The sequence below is a fragment of the Rana temporaria genome, chromosome 1, assembly GCF_905171775.1.
Source record: "Rana temporaria chromosome 1, aRanTem1.1, whole genome shotgun sequence".
NCBI lineage: Eukaryota > Metazoa > Chordata > Amphibia > Anura > Ranidae > Rana > Rana temporaria.
In genome coordinates, this window is record NC_053489.1 from 105,072,139 (window position 1) to 105,089,632 (window position 17,494).

The window sequence follows — 17,494 nt, forward strand, 5'->3', positions numbered from 1 at the left end:
AGCACATTTTGATGAAGACACAGTTTTATATTGCCGCTGTCCACCCGCACCATTATTTGGGATATCTATGTCACCATAGAACTTGTTTCAGAGTACATACTCTGTTTGTAGCGCTGCTACAGTAACACACTGAACTGTTTGACCATTGTCATTCATACTTTTCTTCTGTTTACTGTCACTTGCAAATATTTCCTTTTTAAGCGGCTGCTTATTGTATATCCAGGTGCCTGTTTTTCTTTAATCAGTATCCTCAATTGCTTACTCTTGTGCGCTGAGTAGTGCTTTGTTTAGGTTGGGCGGAGTTAAGCACTTTTGTTACACTGCAGTAGCATTGTCGGATTGAATCCAAACTGGGTGGCCCTGTAACCTGCTTGTCCAGGTCTTGAGGGCTAAGTATACTGCCTGAATTTCCAGTATGTTAATGGGCAGGCTCCTTTCGGTCTTGGCCCAGGTTCCCTGGGCTGAAGTTTCTTCCAATACTGCACCTCAGCCTATTAGGATGGCATCCGTAGACACCACCTTCCAAGTGACTGGGGCAAAGGATCTTCCTTTCTGAAAGTTCTTGGTCTTTAACCACCAACTGAAGCTTTGGCGCACCTGTGGAGACAGGCGCATGGGTGGAGACAGGCTCATGGGTAAATCCAGCACTTGGATCTTTCTGTTCCAGGCAGTCAGAATACTGCCCTGAAGAAGTCTTGAGTGAAATTGGGCATAAGGAACGGCCTCGAAGTAGGCTACCATCTTCCCCCAATAGTCTCATGCAAAGGCGAATAGATGGTCTCTTGTTTGCCTTGACCTTGTGGACCAGGTCCTTTAGTGACTTGATCCTTGGCTCCTGTAGGAATACCCAGCTTTGGGCTGTGTCTATGATCATGCCCAAGTAACCTACCCTTCTTTGGGCTTGTAGAGAGGATTTTTGTAAGTTTACAATCCATCCTAAATGCTCCAGGTATTGTATAGTGGTGAGCACAGCTTAATCTAATTTTGCTACTGACTGATCTATAATCAGTAGATCGTCTAGATAAGCTGTTATCGCTATGCCTTGTGCTCTGAGATTTGCCAACAGAGGAGCTAGTACCTTTGTAAATACTCAAGGTGCGATAGCCACACCAAAGGGTAGAGCCACGAACTGAAAGTGGCGATGTTCTACCGCAAACCTTAAAAATCTTTGGTGAGCGGGATGGATAGGCGTCTTTGATGTCTATTGACGCCATGAATTCTCCACCTTGTAGGGTGGCGACCACTGATCGAATAGTTTACATTCAGAAATGGCAAATGTTCAGAAACTGATTTAGAGATCTTAGATCCAGAATGGGTCCGACGTCTCCATTTGGCTTTGGGATTACAAAGAGGTTTGAATAAAACCCTGAACCTTGCTCCTTTAAGGGTACTTCTGTGATCACCTCTTGGGACAGCAAGTGATCCAATCCTTTGAAAAAGGACGCTCTTTTTAAAGGATCCTTGGAAAGCCTTGAGCTCCGGAAAGGAGAAGATGGGATCTCTTGAAATTCCAACTTGTACCCTAGGGTTACTGTGGATACTACCCATCTGTCCAGGATCTCTGTCTGCCACGCCGCTGAAAACAGACAAAGCCGCCCCCCCCCCCCCCACTCGGCCGAGCGGGGGCGCCTCTTCATGCAGAGGCTTTGGGGTTTTTCTTGTTAGCCCTTGAACCCCACTGATTCTTGTTCTTCTGGGCCTGGTTTTCTTTAGACTTTGTGGCTGGCAGAAAAAGCCGTCACCACTGGCAGGAGATAGATTTACCAGGCGCCGGGGGGGGGTGCCTCTGCAGACCAATGCTTAAGCCAAAGAATTCTGCGCATATGCACCAGTTAGAGTGTGAGATGCGATGTTTGCAGAATCAAATCTCTCATTGCGTCAATTGTAAAACATAAGGCTTTAGGCACATTTTCCCACAATTTGACTTGTTCTGGAGGCAGCTCCTTCAGCCCTTGTTTTACCTGGTCCTTGAGGACCTGGCACATGCCTACTGCTGCTACAGCAGGTTGGGGGACTGACCCAGCCAGAAGGAAGGAAGACTTCAATAAAGATTCCAATTTCTTTTCCGAAGGGTCTTTAAACACCTGTACGTTATCCACTGGACAAGTCAGGTTCATATTTACACAAGAAATGGCTGCATCTACCGAAGGCAGGCTCCACTTCTTGGAAAACTCGTCCTCCATAGGATGAAGAATATCAAACTTCTTTGGAGGTGAGAAACGCTTGTCTGGGTGTAACCAGTCTGTGTAGATTTGTTTCTTTAATAAAGGATGAGGAGACAGGTGATTTAGTTAACTCCTAAGAGGGCAACCTGAATATAGTACGCACTGTTTCAGCATAACATTGCACCTGTGACCTTAGCATTTGGGAAGCAGAAAAGGGTTTCTCTGAAATCCCTGATCTGTCCGACTCCTCATGCCTGTCCTCTGTAGATGTTATCTAATCCTCATCCTTCTCCTCTTCAGATCTTTCTGAAAGAGGATCCAACACCATTGAAGGAGATCTGCATTCGCTTTTTGTCCATTTGCGAGGACTTTGCGATTAGCGTAGCGATCTTTCCTTCCAGTTTTTCCATGGCTGCGATAAAGGTGTCCTCAGTGACATATGCAGGCCCAGGCGCCACTGGAGAAATTGTTACTCCCGACAGTGGCAATGGCTCCTCCTGTATTGGTATATCAAGATTTACAGGGGAGGAAGGTACCGAGCAGGTACGGCTAGAGCCTCCTGTCTTGAGACGGTGCTTTGTCTTTTTTAGTCCCCGAATTCCTTCTAAGAGAAAACATATTAACAAGCCGAGGTACCAATAAGCATATACTACTGTACTCAGTTTAGCAATCTACATAAAGTCTGCAACTTAAACACACAGTTTCGTGCTATAGAGTGGGTGTCTCTCTTGGTAGTTCCCTACCAACCACATAGAGCTTACGTGCCCCTTCTGCTGCTGCTGCTGCGTCCCAAGGGAAGAGCTGCCGGCCTCCATGATCTTTTAAGGGCTCCTGTTTGAGTGCCATCTTTCGAATCCACGTGCGCAGCGGCGCACGCTCAGATCCTCCTCCTCCCCCATCCCGCTGATTAAGCATGCGAGCATGTCTAGGGCATTATGGCGGCTGTGAGGGATCAGGGAGAGCCTCTCCCTGCTTATACAATGCTACGTCGTCCCTTTTTGGGATCTCGGTGTCTCTAGGAGGAGAGAGGCTTTTGCCCGTCAAGATGCAGAGCTCTGCAGCGGAAGGGATGTCCTTGTCCTGTGGATCTGACATACTTGCAGAGTGAGGCGAGTAAACTCAGCTCTTTACTCCCTCCAGTGGCCAAAAAAGAGATGACACCCGACTCCGTTTTGAAAAGGATCCTTAAAGCGGTAGTTCCCCCTCCAAAAATGTTTTACCCTTAGATTGATGCTCATTTTGTCTAGGGGAATCGGCTAGTTGTTTTAAAATCGACGCTGTACTTGTAGAGAGCGATCTTCTCCGCCGCTTCCGGGTATGGTGTTCGGGTATGGGCGTTCCTTCTTGATTGACAGTCTTCCGACAGGCTTCCGACGGTCGCATCCATCGCGTCACGAGTAGCCGAACGTCGGCGCGGCTCTATACGGCGCCTGCGCACCGACGTTCGGCTACTTTCGGAAAATCTGGACGCGATAGATGCGACTGTCGGAAGCCTGTCGGAAGACTGTCAATCAAGAAGGAACGCCCATATCCGAAGACCATACCCGAAAGCTTGTTCTTAGGATTCCTTTTCTCTTACCTCATCCCCGCCGCAGGTTTTTTCTGCTGAAAAAATTCAGACAGCACCAATCTTGACCCACCTTGGTGGGTTTTTTGTGCCAACCTTCAGGGATATGGGCTCCTATTTAACGGATACCTCTGGGCCTTGTAAAACACTCTGACCAGGACTTTTAGCTGCTGTAGCGAAAGTGCTGGACCCCAGTCCTCCGAAGAGAGACATTACAGGCGACGCCTCGTCCATGAGGCCTGGATCCCATCCAGATTAAGCGTAATTCTTAGCATCTTGGATGGATCCTTAAAATATAGCGCCTTCATCCTCAGAAGGCCTTTTTAGCAGAGCTATCCTTAGCACATCCTCGTTCGTCCAACACCTTCTAGACACTGGTGAAAAAATAGGATTTCTGTACTCACCGTAAAAATTATTTCTCTGAGTTCATAGACAGACACAGCAGCATCTTGACCTTAGGGTATTATCCTCCTTCTAGGAGATTGACTAGGCAGCAAAACAGCATGTAAAGTGTTAAACACTCCACACAGTACAGTATCTCCCAGGGGGTGGTTCCCCCGGGTTCATCCCCCACTCTCTTCTCTGCAGCCTCAGTTTGTCAACAAGCAGTACAGACAGAGGGGTGGGTGCTGTGTCCGTCCATGAACTCAGAGAAATGGATTTTACGTTGCGTACAAAAATCCTATTTTCTCTTCCGTTCATGGACGGACACAGCAGCATCTCGACCTTAGGGACATCCCCAAGCAGTGTCAAAAAATCGAGGGGTGGGAAAACACAGCAAACCAACTTCACCCCAAACAAACCAGAGCTCCTCAACGGAGGAACGTTAACCTTAAACAGCCGCCTGCACAACCTTGCAGGCCAAAGGAGGCATCCGAAGATGCACTCACATCCACCCTGTAAAACATTGAGAAGGTGTGGACTGACGACCAAGTCGCTGCCTTACACACCTGTAAAACAGACACTTGATGGTGGAAAGCCCAAGGAGGCACCAATTGCCCTGGTCGAATGCGCAGTAACCGGGAAGGGAGGCGCCCGCCCCCTTAGAGCATGGGCCTGAAGCACAACCTGCCTGATCCACCTAGAAATGGTGGCCGACGAGACCGCCAGACCCTTCTTGGGACCAGTCACCGACACGAACGGGGAATCCGACCTCCGAAACGGAGCCGTTAGCAGACAGGTACACCCGTAGGGCTCGAACCTCGTCCAAGGAATGCAACGCAGCCTCTTTTGGGTTCGTCGGCCGAGGACACAAGGATGGGAGAACAATGTCCTCATTAATGTGAAAGGCCGAAACAACCTTAGGAAGGAACGACGGCTGCGGACGCAGCACCACCTTATCCCTGTGGATGACTAAATAAGGAGCCTTGCAAGACAAGGCCGCTAATTTAGACACCCGTCTGACCGATGTAATTGCCACCAGAAAAACCACCTTTCTGGCAAAGAGTCAATAAAGACATCTCCCTAATGCACTCAACGGAGGCTTTTGAAGCACCGAGAGGACTAAATTCAAGTCCCACGGAGGCAGTGGAGGACGTAACGGAGGGGCCACATGCCGAACCCCCTGCACAAACGTACGCACCAGAGAGTGCGCCGCCAAGGGTCGCTGAAAGAAAACAGCCAAGGCCGAAATCTGACCCTTAATCGTACTTAAGGTGAGTGCCTGATCCACTCTACACTGTAAGAACCGCAGAATCCAGGACATCACGTATGCATGGGGGTGCAAATTCATCTCCTCACACAGAGATGTAAGCCTTCCACGTACGATGGTAAATCTTCTGGGAAATAGAATTCTGTGCCCGCAGCATGGTAGAGATCACCGAATCCGACAGACCGCGGTCCCTCAGCACCTGGCTTTCAATAGCCACGCCGTTAAAGCCAACGACTGTAAAGCAGGATGAAAGATGGGACCCTGTGACAGAAGGTCCTCTCGCAGTGGCAGGCGCCACAGAACATCTGCCACCAGACACACCAGATCTGCGTACCAGGGATGGCAAGGCCAATCCAGAGCAATTAGGATTGTTGGTATCCCCTCGGCTTCCACTCTGCATAGCAGACGAGGAAGAAGCTTCAGAGGAGGGAAGGCGTAGATTAGGCGATAGTAACCCCACGGCCCCACCAACGCGTCTGACGTGTCCTTTGACCTGGCCATGAACCATGACACCTTCCGATTGAGTCGTGACGCCAGGAGATCCACGTCTGTAGTGCCCCATTTCAGACACAGACTCTGAAACACATCCGGGTGTAGTGAGCATTCTCCTTGGTCTAGCGTTTGGCGACTTTGGTAGTCCGCCTGCCAGTTCTGAACGCCCGGAATGTACACGGCCGAAAGAGCCGGAACGTTCTGTTCGGCCCACCGGAGGATGTGAGCGACTTCCGCCGTTGCAGCTGAGCTCCTTGTGCCCCCCTGATGATTGACATATGCCACAGCCGTGGCGTTGTCCGACGGAATCCTGACCGGCCCTGTAGTCTCAGAGACCACTTGGAGAGGCACAGCCTGATCGCCCGGAGTTCCAGGACATTGATCGGCAGGCGGGATTCTTCCTGATTCCAGCGCCCCTGGGCTGATTGAACACCCCAGACTCCCCCCCCAGCTGGAGAGACTGTTATGCGTTGTGACCACCGTCCAATGGCACGGAAGGAACGACTTCCCGGCCCAAAGCACCGAGACGTCAGCCACCACACTAGGGAGGACCTGACCAGGCTACTCACCCGGACTTGGCAATCCAAGGACAAAGGGCGCTTGTCCCAATGCGACAGAATTTCTCTCGGTAACACAAGAGTGTGAAATTGAGCATACGGAACCGCCTCGAAAGAGGACACCATGAGACCCAGAACTCGCATGCAAAAGCGAAGCGACAACCACTTTTGGGTCGCCAACCGCTGCTCGCAATGTCTGTAGTTTCTCCGTGGGAAGAAAAACTCCCGCCTCCGAGGAATCCAGGACCAACCCCAGGTATTCCAGTCACTGAGACGGTACCAACACCGACTTCTGAACATTTAGCAGCCAACCGAATTCCTGGAGGGTCTGGCAGGTGATAGACACATCCTCCTCTAACTCTGAGCTTGAAGAAGCTCTCAAAAGAAGGTCGTCCAGGTATCCTACAATAGCGATCCCGCGCTGCCTCAGCAGGGCCAGAATCGGAGCGAGCACCTTGGTGAAAACCCTTGGCGCCGAAGCCAGGCCGAAAGGGAGGGCCACAAATTGAAAGTGGTCCTCCCCGACCGCAAAACGCAGAAATCTCTGGTGCTTTGCGCATATGGGGATATGCAAGTACAGGATTGGACGGACCCCTTCCTTCTCGGGGACTACAAACAGATTGGAGCAAAACCCCTGAAACCGTTCCAGAAAGGGAACCGGCATGATCACCCCCTTCACCAGCATCTATCTTGTACCCCGAGGAAACTACTTCGCAAAACCACCGGTCGGAAAGAAGAGACATCCACCGAGCCGCGAATTCGCGAAGCCAGCCCCCCACCCGAGAGATGGGCGGGGGCAGACCCTAATGGGGAAGCAGGTTTTTCGCAGGCTTGTTGTGCTTGCGGAACCAGGGGCACTTCTGCCAGGGGCACGGGGTGGACGAAAAAAATGCTTGGGGGCGGTAAAGGAGTGCCCCTGCCTACGGCGAAGGCTCCTTACCTTTACCAGATTGTGGGAGCAGAGTGCTCTTACCTACCGTGGCATCTTTTATAATGTCATCTAGAGAAGCCCCAAAAAGCCTTTCACCCTTAAAGGGCAAGTCCACCATGGCCTTCTTAGAAGACTGGTCCGCAGACCAACACTTCAGCCAGACAAGGCGGCGCAACACCACCGCGTAGGCCGAGGCCCTGGAGAGCAAGGGAAGCGTATCCAGGGCTGACTCACAGACAAATTTTAGGCCCTGCACCAACTGGTCGGCCAGCGCCACACAGTCCGGAGGGGCTTGATGCTCCTCCAACTCCTGAAGCAACAACTTTGCCCGTTCAGTAAGTGTCTGAGACACTAGAGGCCCGGCCAAGACCGGTCTCACCGCTGACCACACCACCGTGAACATGGAGCGGGCCACAGCCCCAGCTCTCCTATCTGCGGGGTCCTTGAAAGCGGGAGCCCCTTCCACAGGCAACGTGGTCGCCTTGATCAGTCAGGACACAGGGGGGTCCACTGACGGAGGAGAGGTCCATTTCTTCAGGAAATCATCCTCAAAAGGATATCAGACCGCAAAGTATTTTGGAACAGAATTTTTTTTTTTGCGGCGATCCCATTCCTTGTACAAAAACTTTTCCTGATAAGGAACACAAGGAAACACTTTTGCAGTGCAGGCCGGCTTACGGAACCCAAAAGGGACAGAATCCTCAATTTTTTGAGTATCCCGCACCGCAGTGATAAGAGCTCCCACCAGCGCCCTATCATGCGCCGCCCCTGATGCAGAGTCCTCCTCACTGTCCGCGTGGACTAGGCCTGCATCCTGACACCTCGGAATCAGGCCCGCACGGTCAGAGGCATCCCCCCAGAAGAAGGCGGGGGAGGGGGCGCTTTTTACCCCCCCCCCCCTTTGGCCACGCGCCGCTTCCACCCTGGCAACACACCTCCAGGACTGCCGTCATAGCATCCACCGAGACCGCAGGGACAGGGGCACTAAGGCTTAATTCTGGCATGTCAGGGGGAGATGCATCCGGTTCCGACACCATGTTTGTTCACCCTTGTGCCACCCCAGGAATGCAAGGCAAGATCCACAGGCCACCCTCCCGGCCGCAGCAGAGAAACAGGGGACCCCCCAGAGGACTCCCCACCCGACCAGGCCTGTACCGCTGCTGTCTGCCTCCCAGAGCGTTGCTCCGTGCTGTACCGGAGTGTGCTGGAGCCGTTCGCGACGATTTTCCAGGCACTAGCGGCAAAAACACATTCCAAAATGGCCGCCGACATGCAAACAGAGCATGTGGGCTACAAGAAAATGGCCGCCGATCTCCAATAAAGGCGCCCAGCGCCGCAAAAATGGCGGCCGCGATTTTAACACAAAAAAAAAAAAACATAAACAGCAAACACCCGGGCAGGCCCCCCCCCCCCCCCCCCGCACACTCGGCAGCAAACCAGCACCCCGGAAAGCAGACACAGCCCCCAGCCATGAAATGGAGCCTCCCTCAGGCGGACACCTCACGGCCAACCCCGCCACCCAGAACGTGGGGAAAGGAGGGAGAGAGGAAAGCAGGGCGGACCCCCAATCAACCTCCCCAGGATTGCCCAGCCGCACCACCCTGCCAAAGCAAGGGGACTGCTACTTACCCGTCCTGCGACCACCGGCTGGAGGCATCCTGAACAGAACCAACGTCCGCGCAGTTACGGCATGGCTGTCGGCCCGGCACACTGTGACACGGACATAGAGCCTGGTCATGTGTGCCTAAGAGCGTATAGCTCACCGGCCACCCCTGGAGCAACGGGACATGTCGTGGACAGCCCAGCGCGTAGCTAAAAGGCCGGCACACGCTCAATGGCCGAACTGGGGGGACTGCAAGGATCGAGGATCCAGCCTGTCACCCAGTCGGCAGTTGATCGAAGATCTCAGGATCCAAAAATGCAGAAAAGGCAAAAAAGAAAAGCAAGAAAACTACAAAAAAATCTCCAGGCCACATGGGCCCAGAGGAGCCATGTCATTCTCATTTGCTAGGCAGAAAAAAAACTGAGGCTGCAGAGCAGAGAGTGGGGGATGTACCCGGGGGAACCGCCCCCTGGGAGGTACTGTACAGAGTGTTTAACACTTAACATGCTGTTTTTCTGACTAGTCGATCTCCTAGGAGGATAATACCCTAAGGTCAAGATGCTGCTGTGTCCGTCCATGAACGGAAGAGAAAACTTCAGAGTATACCAGCCCCCCGCTATACTTACCTGACCCCTCGAAAGTCCCGCACTTGGCCCCGACATACTCTTCGCCGCTCAGCCTGGCCGCTGATTGGCTAGAGCGGATGGATTGAAAGCAGCTATGGCTGCTCACTGTATCATGGGAGCGCGCCCGCAAGGACTACACACAATGCAAGCTCTCTCGCATGAATGTGTGTAGTTCTTGCGGGGAGGACCAGAGACAGCCGCCGAGAGACCCCAGAAGACGTGGTTTGGGGCCACTCTGTGCAAAACGAGCTGCACAGTGGAGGCAAGTATAACATGTTTGTTATTTTAAAAATAATAAAAAAAATTGTTTACAACCCCTTTAAGAGGTTATATCATACATTTTTCTATTACAAGTGATTTTTACCAAACCTACCCAAATTTTTTTTTCTTTTTTCTTTAGGACAGTAAAAAAAGAACAAAAAAAAAAAGTAAAATAAAAGATTTTTTTATTTAAATGCCCTGCCCTGACAAGCTTGTGCAATGTTTTTGAACATTGCCTATAGGGATTTTTAAGGATAAAAGCTGGTCGCTATTCCACAAGCGGGCGCAATTTTGAAGCGTGAGATTTTGGGTATCAATTTACTCGGTGTAACTTTATCTTTACTGTCAACTTTACTGTTGTCTTTTTTAATTAAAAAAAGTGATTTTTTTTCAAAAATAAAGAAGAAGTGCGCATGTAAGACCGGTGTGAAAATTCGGTGTGACAAAGTATTGAAACGGTCGCCATTTTATTCTCTAGGGTGTAAGAAAAAAAATATAGAATGTTTGGGGGTTCCAAGTAATTTTATAGCAAAAAAAAATAAAAATAATTTTACCTTGTAAACAGTCTGAAAAATAGGCCTGGTCCTTGAAGCAGAGTTCCAGCAAAAGTGGAACTTCCACTTTTTGTAGCTGCTGACTTAATAAACTAAAGAAACGGGGGGAACTCCGCTTTAAGTGGTTAAACAGTGCAAGCACAAATGTTAACACTCTTTTACAACAGCGAGGCACCACAACCTGGGCAATATCAGGTGCACCAGTAGTAAGATTTGCTTAGTGGGGAAATCGGTAAGGAACCATAGAGTGAGTCACTAACATATAGCATTTTAGGAGGGCTTGCACTTCAAATGTACAAAGACACAGTCACTTACTTTGCAAGATGCCGGGAGAGCACTTCTTTGCAAATCTGCTGCTCAGCAAGTGTCAGCCAAAACTCACAGGCCTCCAACGCCACATTTTCATCAGGGTCCTGCGTCCTCAGCAGCATGTACTGTTGTCACAAGGAAGAACAAGGGAAGTAAGTCACATAACAGTAGGAGTAGTCTACAAAAACACAAATTATGTATTTAAACGTGTATAGGTTAAAAAAAAAAAAAGCACCCATTTATTAAGCACAACCTGAATTTGGTCACAGAACATAATCAGAGCAAAGTTATGTTCCTGTATCCTTCCAGGGAAATAACATTTTTATGGGATCCTCAGGGCTCTAACACTTAAATGACAGCACCAGTGTGTAACCACATCTCTCACTCAGCCCGACAGCAGAGCAGGCAGGAAAGTTCAATTTGGCCTTTAGCCTGGGTTCACACTTGTGTGCTGCCTGACACCGCATATGATTGGCACAGGGACTGCACCACATTCCTGTGCACATCACATGCAATGTCTGTGCAGTGCAAATTGAGCCCTACATTTTGTACGGCTTAAATCGCATCAGCACAAAAATGATGCAGGGTCATTTTTTTGCAGGACCGGTACCTGAATTGCATAGCATGGGTGTATCCAAATTCTGCCAATCTGTTTCAGGTACAATCAACATCAACGCATCCCCCACAGCAGATCGCATGGACGCTGTGGAGGATAAAGGATTTGCTGCGTCTCTTCGCATCAGTGTGAACCAGAGCGAAAGCTGAAATGTATTTATTTTAACTATGCAGCACCAGTGACATTACTTTAATTTGATAAAGTGTGTCCCACATCCAACGGCTTCTGCATAGTGTAGAAATCTTTACTGCTGCCAAGTCCTCCCCCCACAGTGGTGTTGAGGGTTAACATCAGCTGCTGCGAATGTGAAAGTTGTGCTGCTGTGAATGGAGTACAGGCAGATAAATGACAGGTTCCACCTAATTGAATCCTAGAACCCTTTATGGCAGGTGGAAAAGTAGGCAAGTGGTGCAGCTCTTTCACCCTTCCAGTGGCAGATGTTAAACCCCCAACAGCATCAGAAGATCAGCAATGTTCGAAGGACCTGGTGGCAGTGCAGAGATTTCTGCAACAGCAAAAAATAAATAAACACACACACACACACACACACCATAGTAATAAGCGGCAAGTGGTAAAAAAAAGAAAAACGCTTTAGGGCAATTTCACATAGTGTGAGGACTGACATTTTTCCACATTGGTAGAACGCCAGTCACTGCTAGGGCTCACTAAAAACAATTGGCACTCCAATACAGGTGTGTTACTGGCCAAATCAGCAGGAAAAAACAGAAGAAAAAGAAAACAGATGCAGCCACATGTAAGGATTGGTAAGCTGCAATAAATCATTTTGATTTTGGGTTTAATACTGCTTTAATATACTAAAATCAAACAAATTATAAATATGTGAAAAACATAAAAGATCTTACAAAGTAATACATTCACAGCCATACATATACGATATATATTATCATGATGTAATCAAGTAAAATGAAAGCTAACCTCCACAATGTTATGCATATGAGGAAACAGGCGGTCCATTCGAATTTCAAGCAGCATTACAAGTGCCCGGCAAACATTTTTCCGAACTTCTGGCTCACCGTCTGTGGCCAATGCAAATAAGTTCTGTAAGAGAGCACACTAGTTACTACATGCTATGCAGATCTGTAAATACACAATTCTTGACATACTTGTTCTGAGGCAATGATTCAACAACATGACATGCAATTATTTTCAGAAGGAAAGAAGAGCAGAAGCCCTTTTGTTTTTGTAAAGGCAAGTTTCCTCAAATCTGTTAGAGGACCACCAGGAAGCATGGATGAATGCAGAAAGCTGAAGCCAGGCTGTCTAATCTAGGAGCAGAGGTGCGCACATGTGTGCCAACTGACAATAGAGGCTCATGAATTAGATCATGCCTAATCTCGAAGACGAAAGTCAGATGCCAACTGTTCTACTGGTTTGAAGGCAGAGCTTTCTGCAATCAGGAGCCCTTTCATGGCGACCCTTCTACGGAATGACTTGAGCTTTCACTATTTTCTTACTTCTGGACAGGCAAAGGTGAATCCGCTTGCTTTTGCAATGCACCAGCATATACACTCATCAGCCATAACTTTATGACCACCCACCCAATACTGAGAAGGTCTCCTTTTCTGATGCAAAAACAAACTTGACCTGTCACAGCATGGATGACACTAGACCTCTAAACATATATTGTGGTATCTGGCACCAAGCTGTTCCTAGCAAATCTTTCAAGTACTGCGAGGTGGTGGTGCCTAACTTGCATCTGACTTGTTTTTCCAGTGCATTCCAAGTCAACATCTCAGAACTCAATTGGTGTTCCTCATAACAGCCTTGAACGATTTTTTCAGTGTGGTGGGGTGGATTATCCTGCTGAAAGAGGCCACCGCCATGAGGGTATATCGTTTTCATAAAGGGGTAGATATTGTAGACCCTCCCAAAGTTTAAAACGCAAAAATAAAACGCTTCGGAACCCAAAATTTTGCGTCTGAAAAAACGGACATAAACCCAACTGCTTTAAAACGCCAAAAAACGTGATTGTGTGCATGGACACATAGGATAACATTAAATGTGTTCAGGGGCAGTTGAAAAAAATGCCCAAATGCCTCTGAACTCGAGTTTAGCAGCGTCTCGTGTGCATGGGGCCTTAGTCAGAAACAATGTTTAGATAGGTGGAATGTGTCAAGCAACATCAACATGATGGCAAGATGCCAAGGTTTCGCAGCAGAACATTGCCCAAAGCGTCACAAAGCATACTTGGTACCATCTTTCCTCAGGTAAGTGACACATGCACCTAGCCATTTATGTGATGTAAAAGAAAATATAATCAGACTAGGTCACCTTCTATTATTCTGTTGTCCAGTTCTGGTGTTCAAGTGCTCATTGTAGGTGCTTTTGGCTGTGGACACAGGAGAGCATGGGCACCCTGACCGACCTGCAGCTACTCGGCCCCATACACAACAAACTGCAATGCCCAATTTTATATGCTTTCAGCATATCGGCTTCAGGAACAACATGTTTACTCACTGCCTAATCTATCTCAATGAAGATCAGATGCCATTGTAACAAGATAATCAATGTTATACACCAAGGCCTCATGTACACTGGACATTAACCACTTCAGCCCCGGATGATTTGGCTGCTCAATGACAGGACATTTTTTGCAATACAGCACTGCGCCCCTTTAACTGACAATTGCGCGGTCGTGCGATGCTGCTGTACCCAAAACAAAATTGACAATCCTTTTTTTCCCCCACAAATGGAACTTTCTTTTGGTGGTATGTGATCACCTCTGCGGTTTTTAATTTTTGGGGTATAAACAAAAAATGAGTGACAATTTTGGAAAAGAACACAATGGGGGTTATTTACAAAAGGCAAACCCACTTTGCACTACAAGTGCAAACTACAAGTACAAAGTGCACTTGAAATTGCACTGAAAGTACACTTGGAAGTGCAGTCGCTGTAAATCTGAGGGGTAGATCTGCTGATTTTATTAGCCAATCATGTTATCTGTCTCATGTGTTTGTGATCTCCTAATCAGAGATCAATTCCAGCTGGTAAGAGGCAGTATTATCTAAGGTGGTGGCATTCCTTTCTTCACGTTCTTCTGGAAGTCGGGAGATTTTTTCTTACACTGAAATCCACTCAGTTCTGAGATGCCACTGCCATTTGGTGGATTGTTCTAAATTTGGACTTTATGAACAATCTAGTCACTGGGTTGTTTTGTTTTCATATTTATATTTATTTTTAATTTTCTGTTGTGGAACGTTTTTCCTTCTGCATTTATTAATAAGTTTAAACTCACTTATGGGGTTTTCACTGATCTGGATTGTCAATATCTGGACATAATAAGTATTTACACCCATCACCTGGTTTAATTACATTGTTTATTTTTTCACTTTCATTTTTGTTATTCATTTTTTTCTATAGGAGAGGGATCTCCATGTAGTCACTTGTTTTAGCGCAGCTTTTTTGTATCCATCCCTAACTGTGGGGGTTAGGACTAACTAATAGAGATGACAGATCATGGTTTCTACTTTGCTTGCCACGCGCACCTTTTTCCCCTTGGTGGCTCTCCTGGGCGAAGCCGTATATGTAAGGGATTTAGGACAGGAGAGCCATTCGGCCACAGTAAATAATTTTTTTTTAAAAGTCAGCAGCTACAGTGTAATAAGGACACTTTCCTGTCCAGGGAGCCCACGATGTTGGCCGCCCGAGGTCCATCGGATCGGGTCTCAGCTAATCGATACTGTCCCCATGGGGCACACCAACGCGTCTGTCGCATCCGCCCAAGGATCTTTTAACCTGGCCACGAACCTCAACACCTTTCGATTGAGTCGAGAAGCCAGGAGATCCACGTCTGGCTCGCCCCATCTTAGGCAAAGGAGGCGAAACAGATCCGGGTGTAGTGACCATTCTCCTTGGTCCAGCGTCTGGCGACTTAGGTAGTGCGCTTGCCAGTTTTCTATGCCCAGAATGTATACGGCCGATAGAGCCAGCAAGCTCTGTTCTGCCCACCCCAGGATGTGAGTGACCTCCAGCCGCTGCAGCCGAGCTTCTTCTTCCTGCCTGATGGTTGACATATGCCACTGCCGTTGCGTTGTCCGACTGGATCCTGACTGGACGCCCCTGTAGGCTCTGCGACCATTGTTGAGAGGCACAGCCTGATCGCTCGGAGTTCCAGAATATTGATCGGCAGGCAAGATTCTTCCTGTGTCCAGCGACCCTGTGTCGACTGAACACCACCAGACTGTCCCTCCCCCCCCCCTAACCAGTCAGGCTGGCGTCCGTCGTGATCACGGTCCAGTGAAGGGGAAGGAACGACTTCCCGGCATGAAGAGCCGAAGATCTCAGGCACCAGACCAGGGAAGTCCGGACTAGTGGGCTCACCCGGATTGAACAATCCAGGGACAACGGAGACTTGTCCCATTTGGACAGTATCTCCTTCTGCAAGACTCTAGTGTGGAATTGAGCAAAACAGTACTGCCTCGAAAGAGGCTACCATGAGACCCAGGACTCGCATGCAAAAGCGCAGCAACAACCACCTGCGGGACGCCAACAGCTTCACCGCCGTCTGAAGAGTCTGCAATTTTTCCAAAGGGAGAAAAACACTCACCTCTGAGGAGTCTAGAATCAGACCCAGATACTCTAAGCGCTGTGTCGTAACCAACACCGACATCTGGAAGTTAAGCACCCAGCCAAACTCTTGGAGGATCTGACTGGCAATCGCCACATCCTCCCCTAATTCTGAGCTTGAAGCAGCACTCAGAAGCAGATCGTCCAAGTAGCCCATAATAGCAATTTCTCGCTGTCTCAGCAAGGCCAAAATTGGGGCAAGCACCTTGGTAAAAACCCTTGGAGCCGATGCCAGGCCAAAAGGAAGAGCCACGAATTGATACTGGTCTTCCCTGACCGCAAAGCGCAGGAACCTCTGATGCCCGACATATATGGGGACATGCAAGTATGCGTCCTTAATGTTCAAGGACACCAGAAAATCCCCCGGATGGAGTGCAGCGACCACAGAGTGAACGGATTCCATCCTGAACTTCCGGCCTGCGACTTGGCTCTTTTCCTTTTCTGGACTGGGGGAGGAGTATACTCTTACCTCCGTGGCATCCTTTATGATATCGTCCAGGGAGGCACCAAATAGCCTTCCAACTTCCACTAAAAGAGAGACCCACCCTCCTTGCTGTGCAATGTCGCGATATCCGCCAGGTACTCATGATCGGCATTTACAGAGCCATGGACGGGGTTCTCTGTGTGTAAACACAGAGATCCACGTCCTGTCAGGGAGAGGAGACCGATGGTGTGTCCCTTGTACATAGGACACCGATCGGTCACCTCCCCCAGTCAGAATCACTTCCACGGAACACCTTTAACCCCTTGATCGCCCCCTAGTGTTAACCCCTTCCCTGCCAGTCACATTTATACAGTAATCAGTGCAGTTTTATAGCACTGTACATCAATTTGAATGGTCCCAAAAATGTGTCAAAAGTGGTCGCCATAATATGGCAATCCTGACAAAAATCACAGATAACCGCCATTACTACTTTAAAAAAAAAAAAGGAATAATTCTATCCCCTATTTTGTAGGCGCTATAACTTTTGCACAAACCATTCACTATACGCTTATTGCGATTTTTTTTTAACCAAAAATATGTAGTAGAATACATATCAGCCTAAACTGAGAAAAAAAGTTTTTTTTTGTTTTTTTTGGACATTATAGCAAAAAGAAAAAAATTGTGTTTTTTTCAAAATTGCTAGTCTTTTTGTTAACCACTTAAGACCCGGACCAAAATGCAGGTAAAGGACCAGGCCCCTTTTTGCGATTCGGCACGGCGTCGTTTTAACTGACAATGGGCGTCCTTTTTTTCCCACAAATGGAGCTCTCTTTTGGTGGTATTTGATCACCTCTGCGGTTTTTATTTTTTGCGCCATAAACAAAAATAGAGCGACAATTTTGAAAAAAATGCAATATTTTTTACTTTTTGCTATAATAAATTTCACCCAAAAATATATATAAAAAAACTTTTTTTCCTCAGTTTAGGCCGATACGTATTCTACCACCTATTTTTTGAAAAAAAAAAAAAAAAAATCGCAATAAGCGTTTATCGATTGTTTGCGCAAAATTTATAGCGTTTACAAAATAGGGGATAGTTTTATTGCATTTTTAATAATGTTTTTTTTTTTTTACTAATAATGGCTGGCGATC

The 17,494-nt window shown here is 48.1% G+C and overlaps 1 protein-coding gene across 2 annotated transcripts in view; it reads right to left on the reverse strand.

Moving 5' to 3' along the window:
* The window catches only part of TNPO1 (transportin 1), a 230,386-nt gene that overhangs the window by 112,038 nt on the left and 100,854 nt on the right, over positions 1 to 17,494 (reverse strand). For both annotated transcript variants that reach the window (XM_040341460.1, XM_040341459.1), the window contains exons 7-8: positions 12,269 to 12,391; positions 10,723 to 10,841 (exon numbers count right to left, since the gene is read on the reverse strand). In XM_040341460.1, coding sequence (XP_040197394.1) covers positions 10,723 to 10,841; positions 12,269 to 12,391 — 242 coding nt within the window. The remainder of the gene's footprint in view (positions 1 to 10,722; positions 10,842 to 12,268; positions 12,392 to 17,494) is intronic.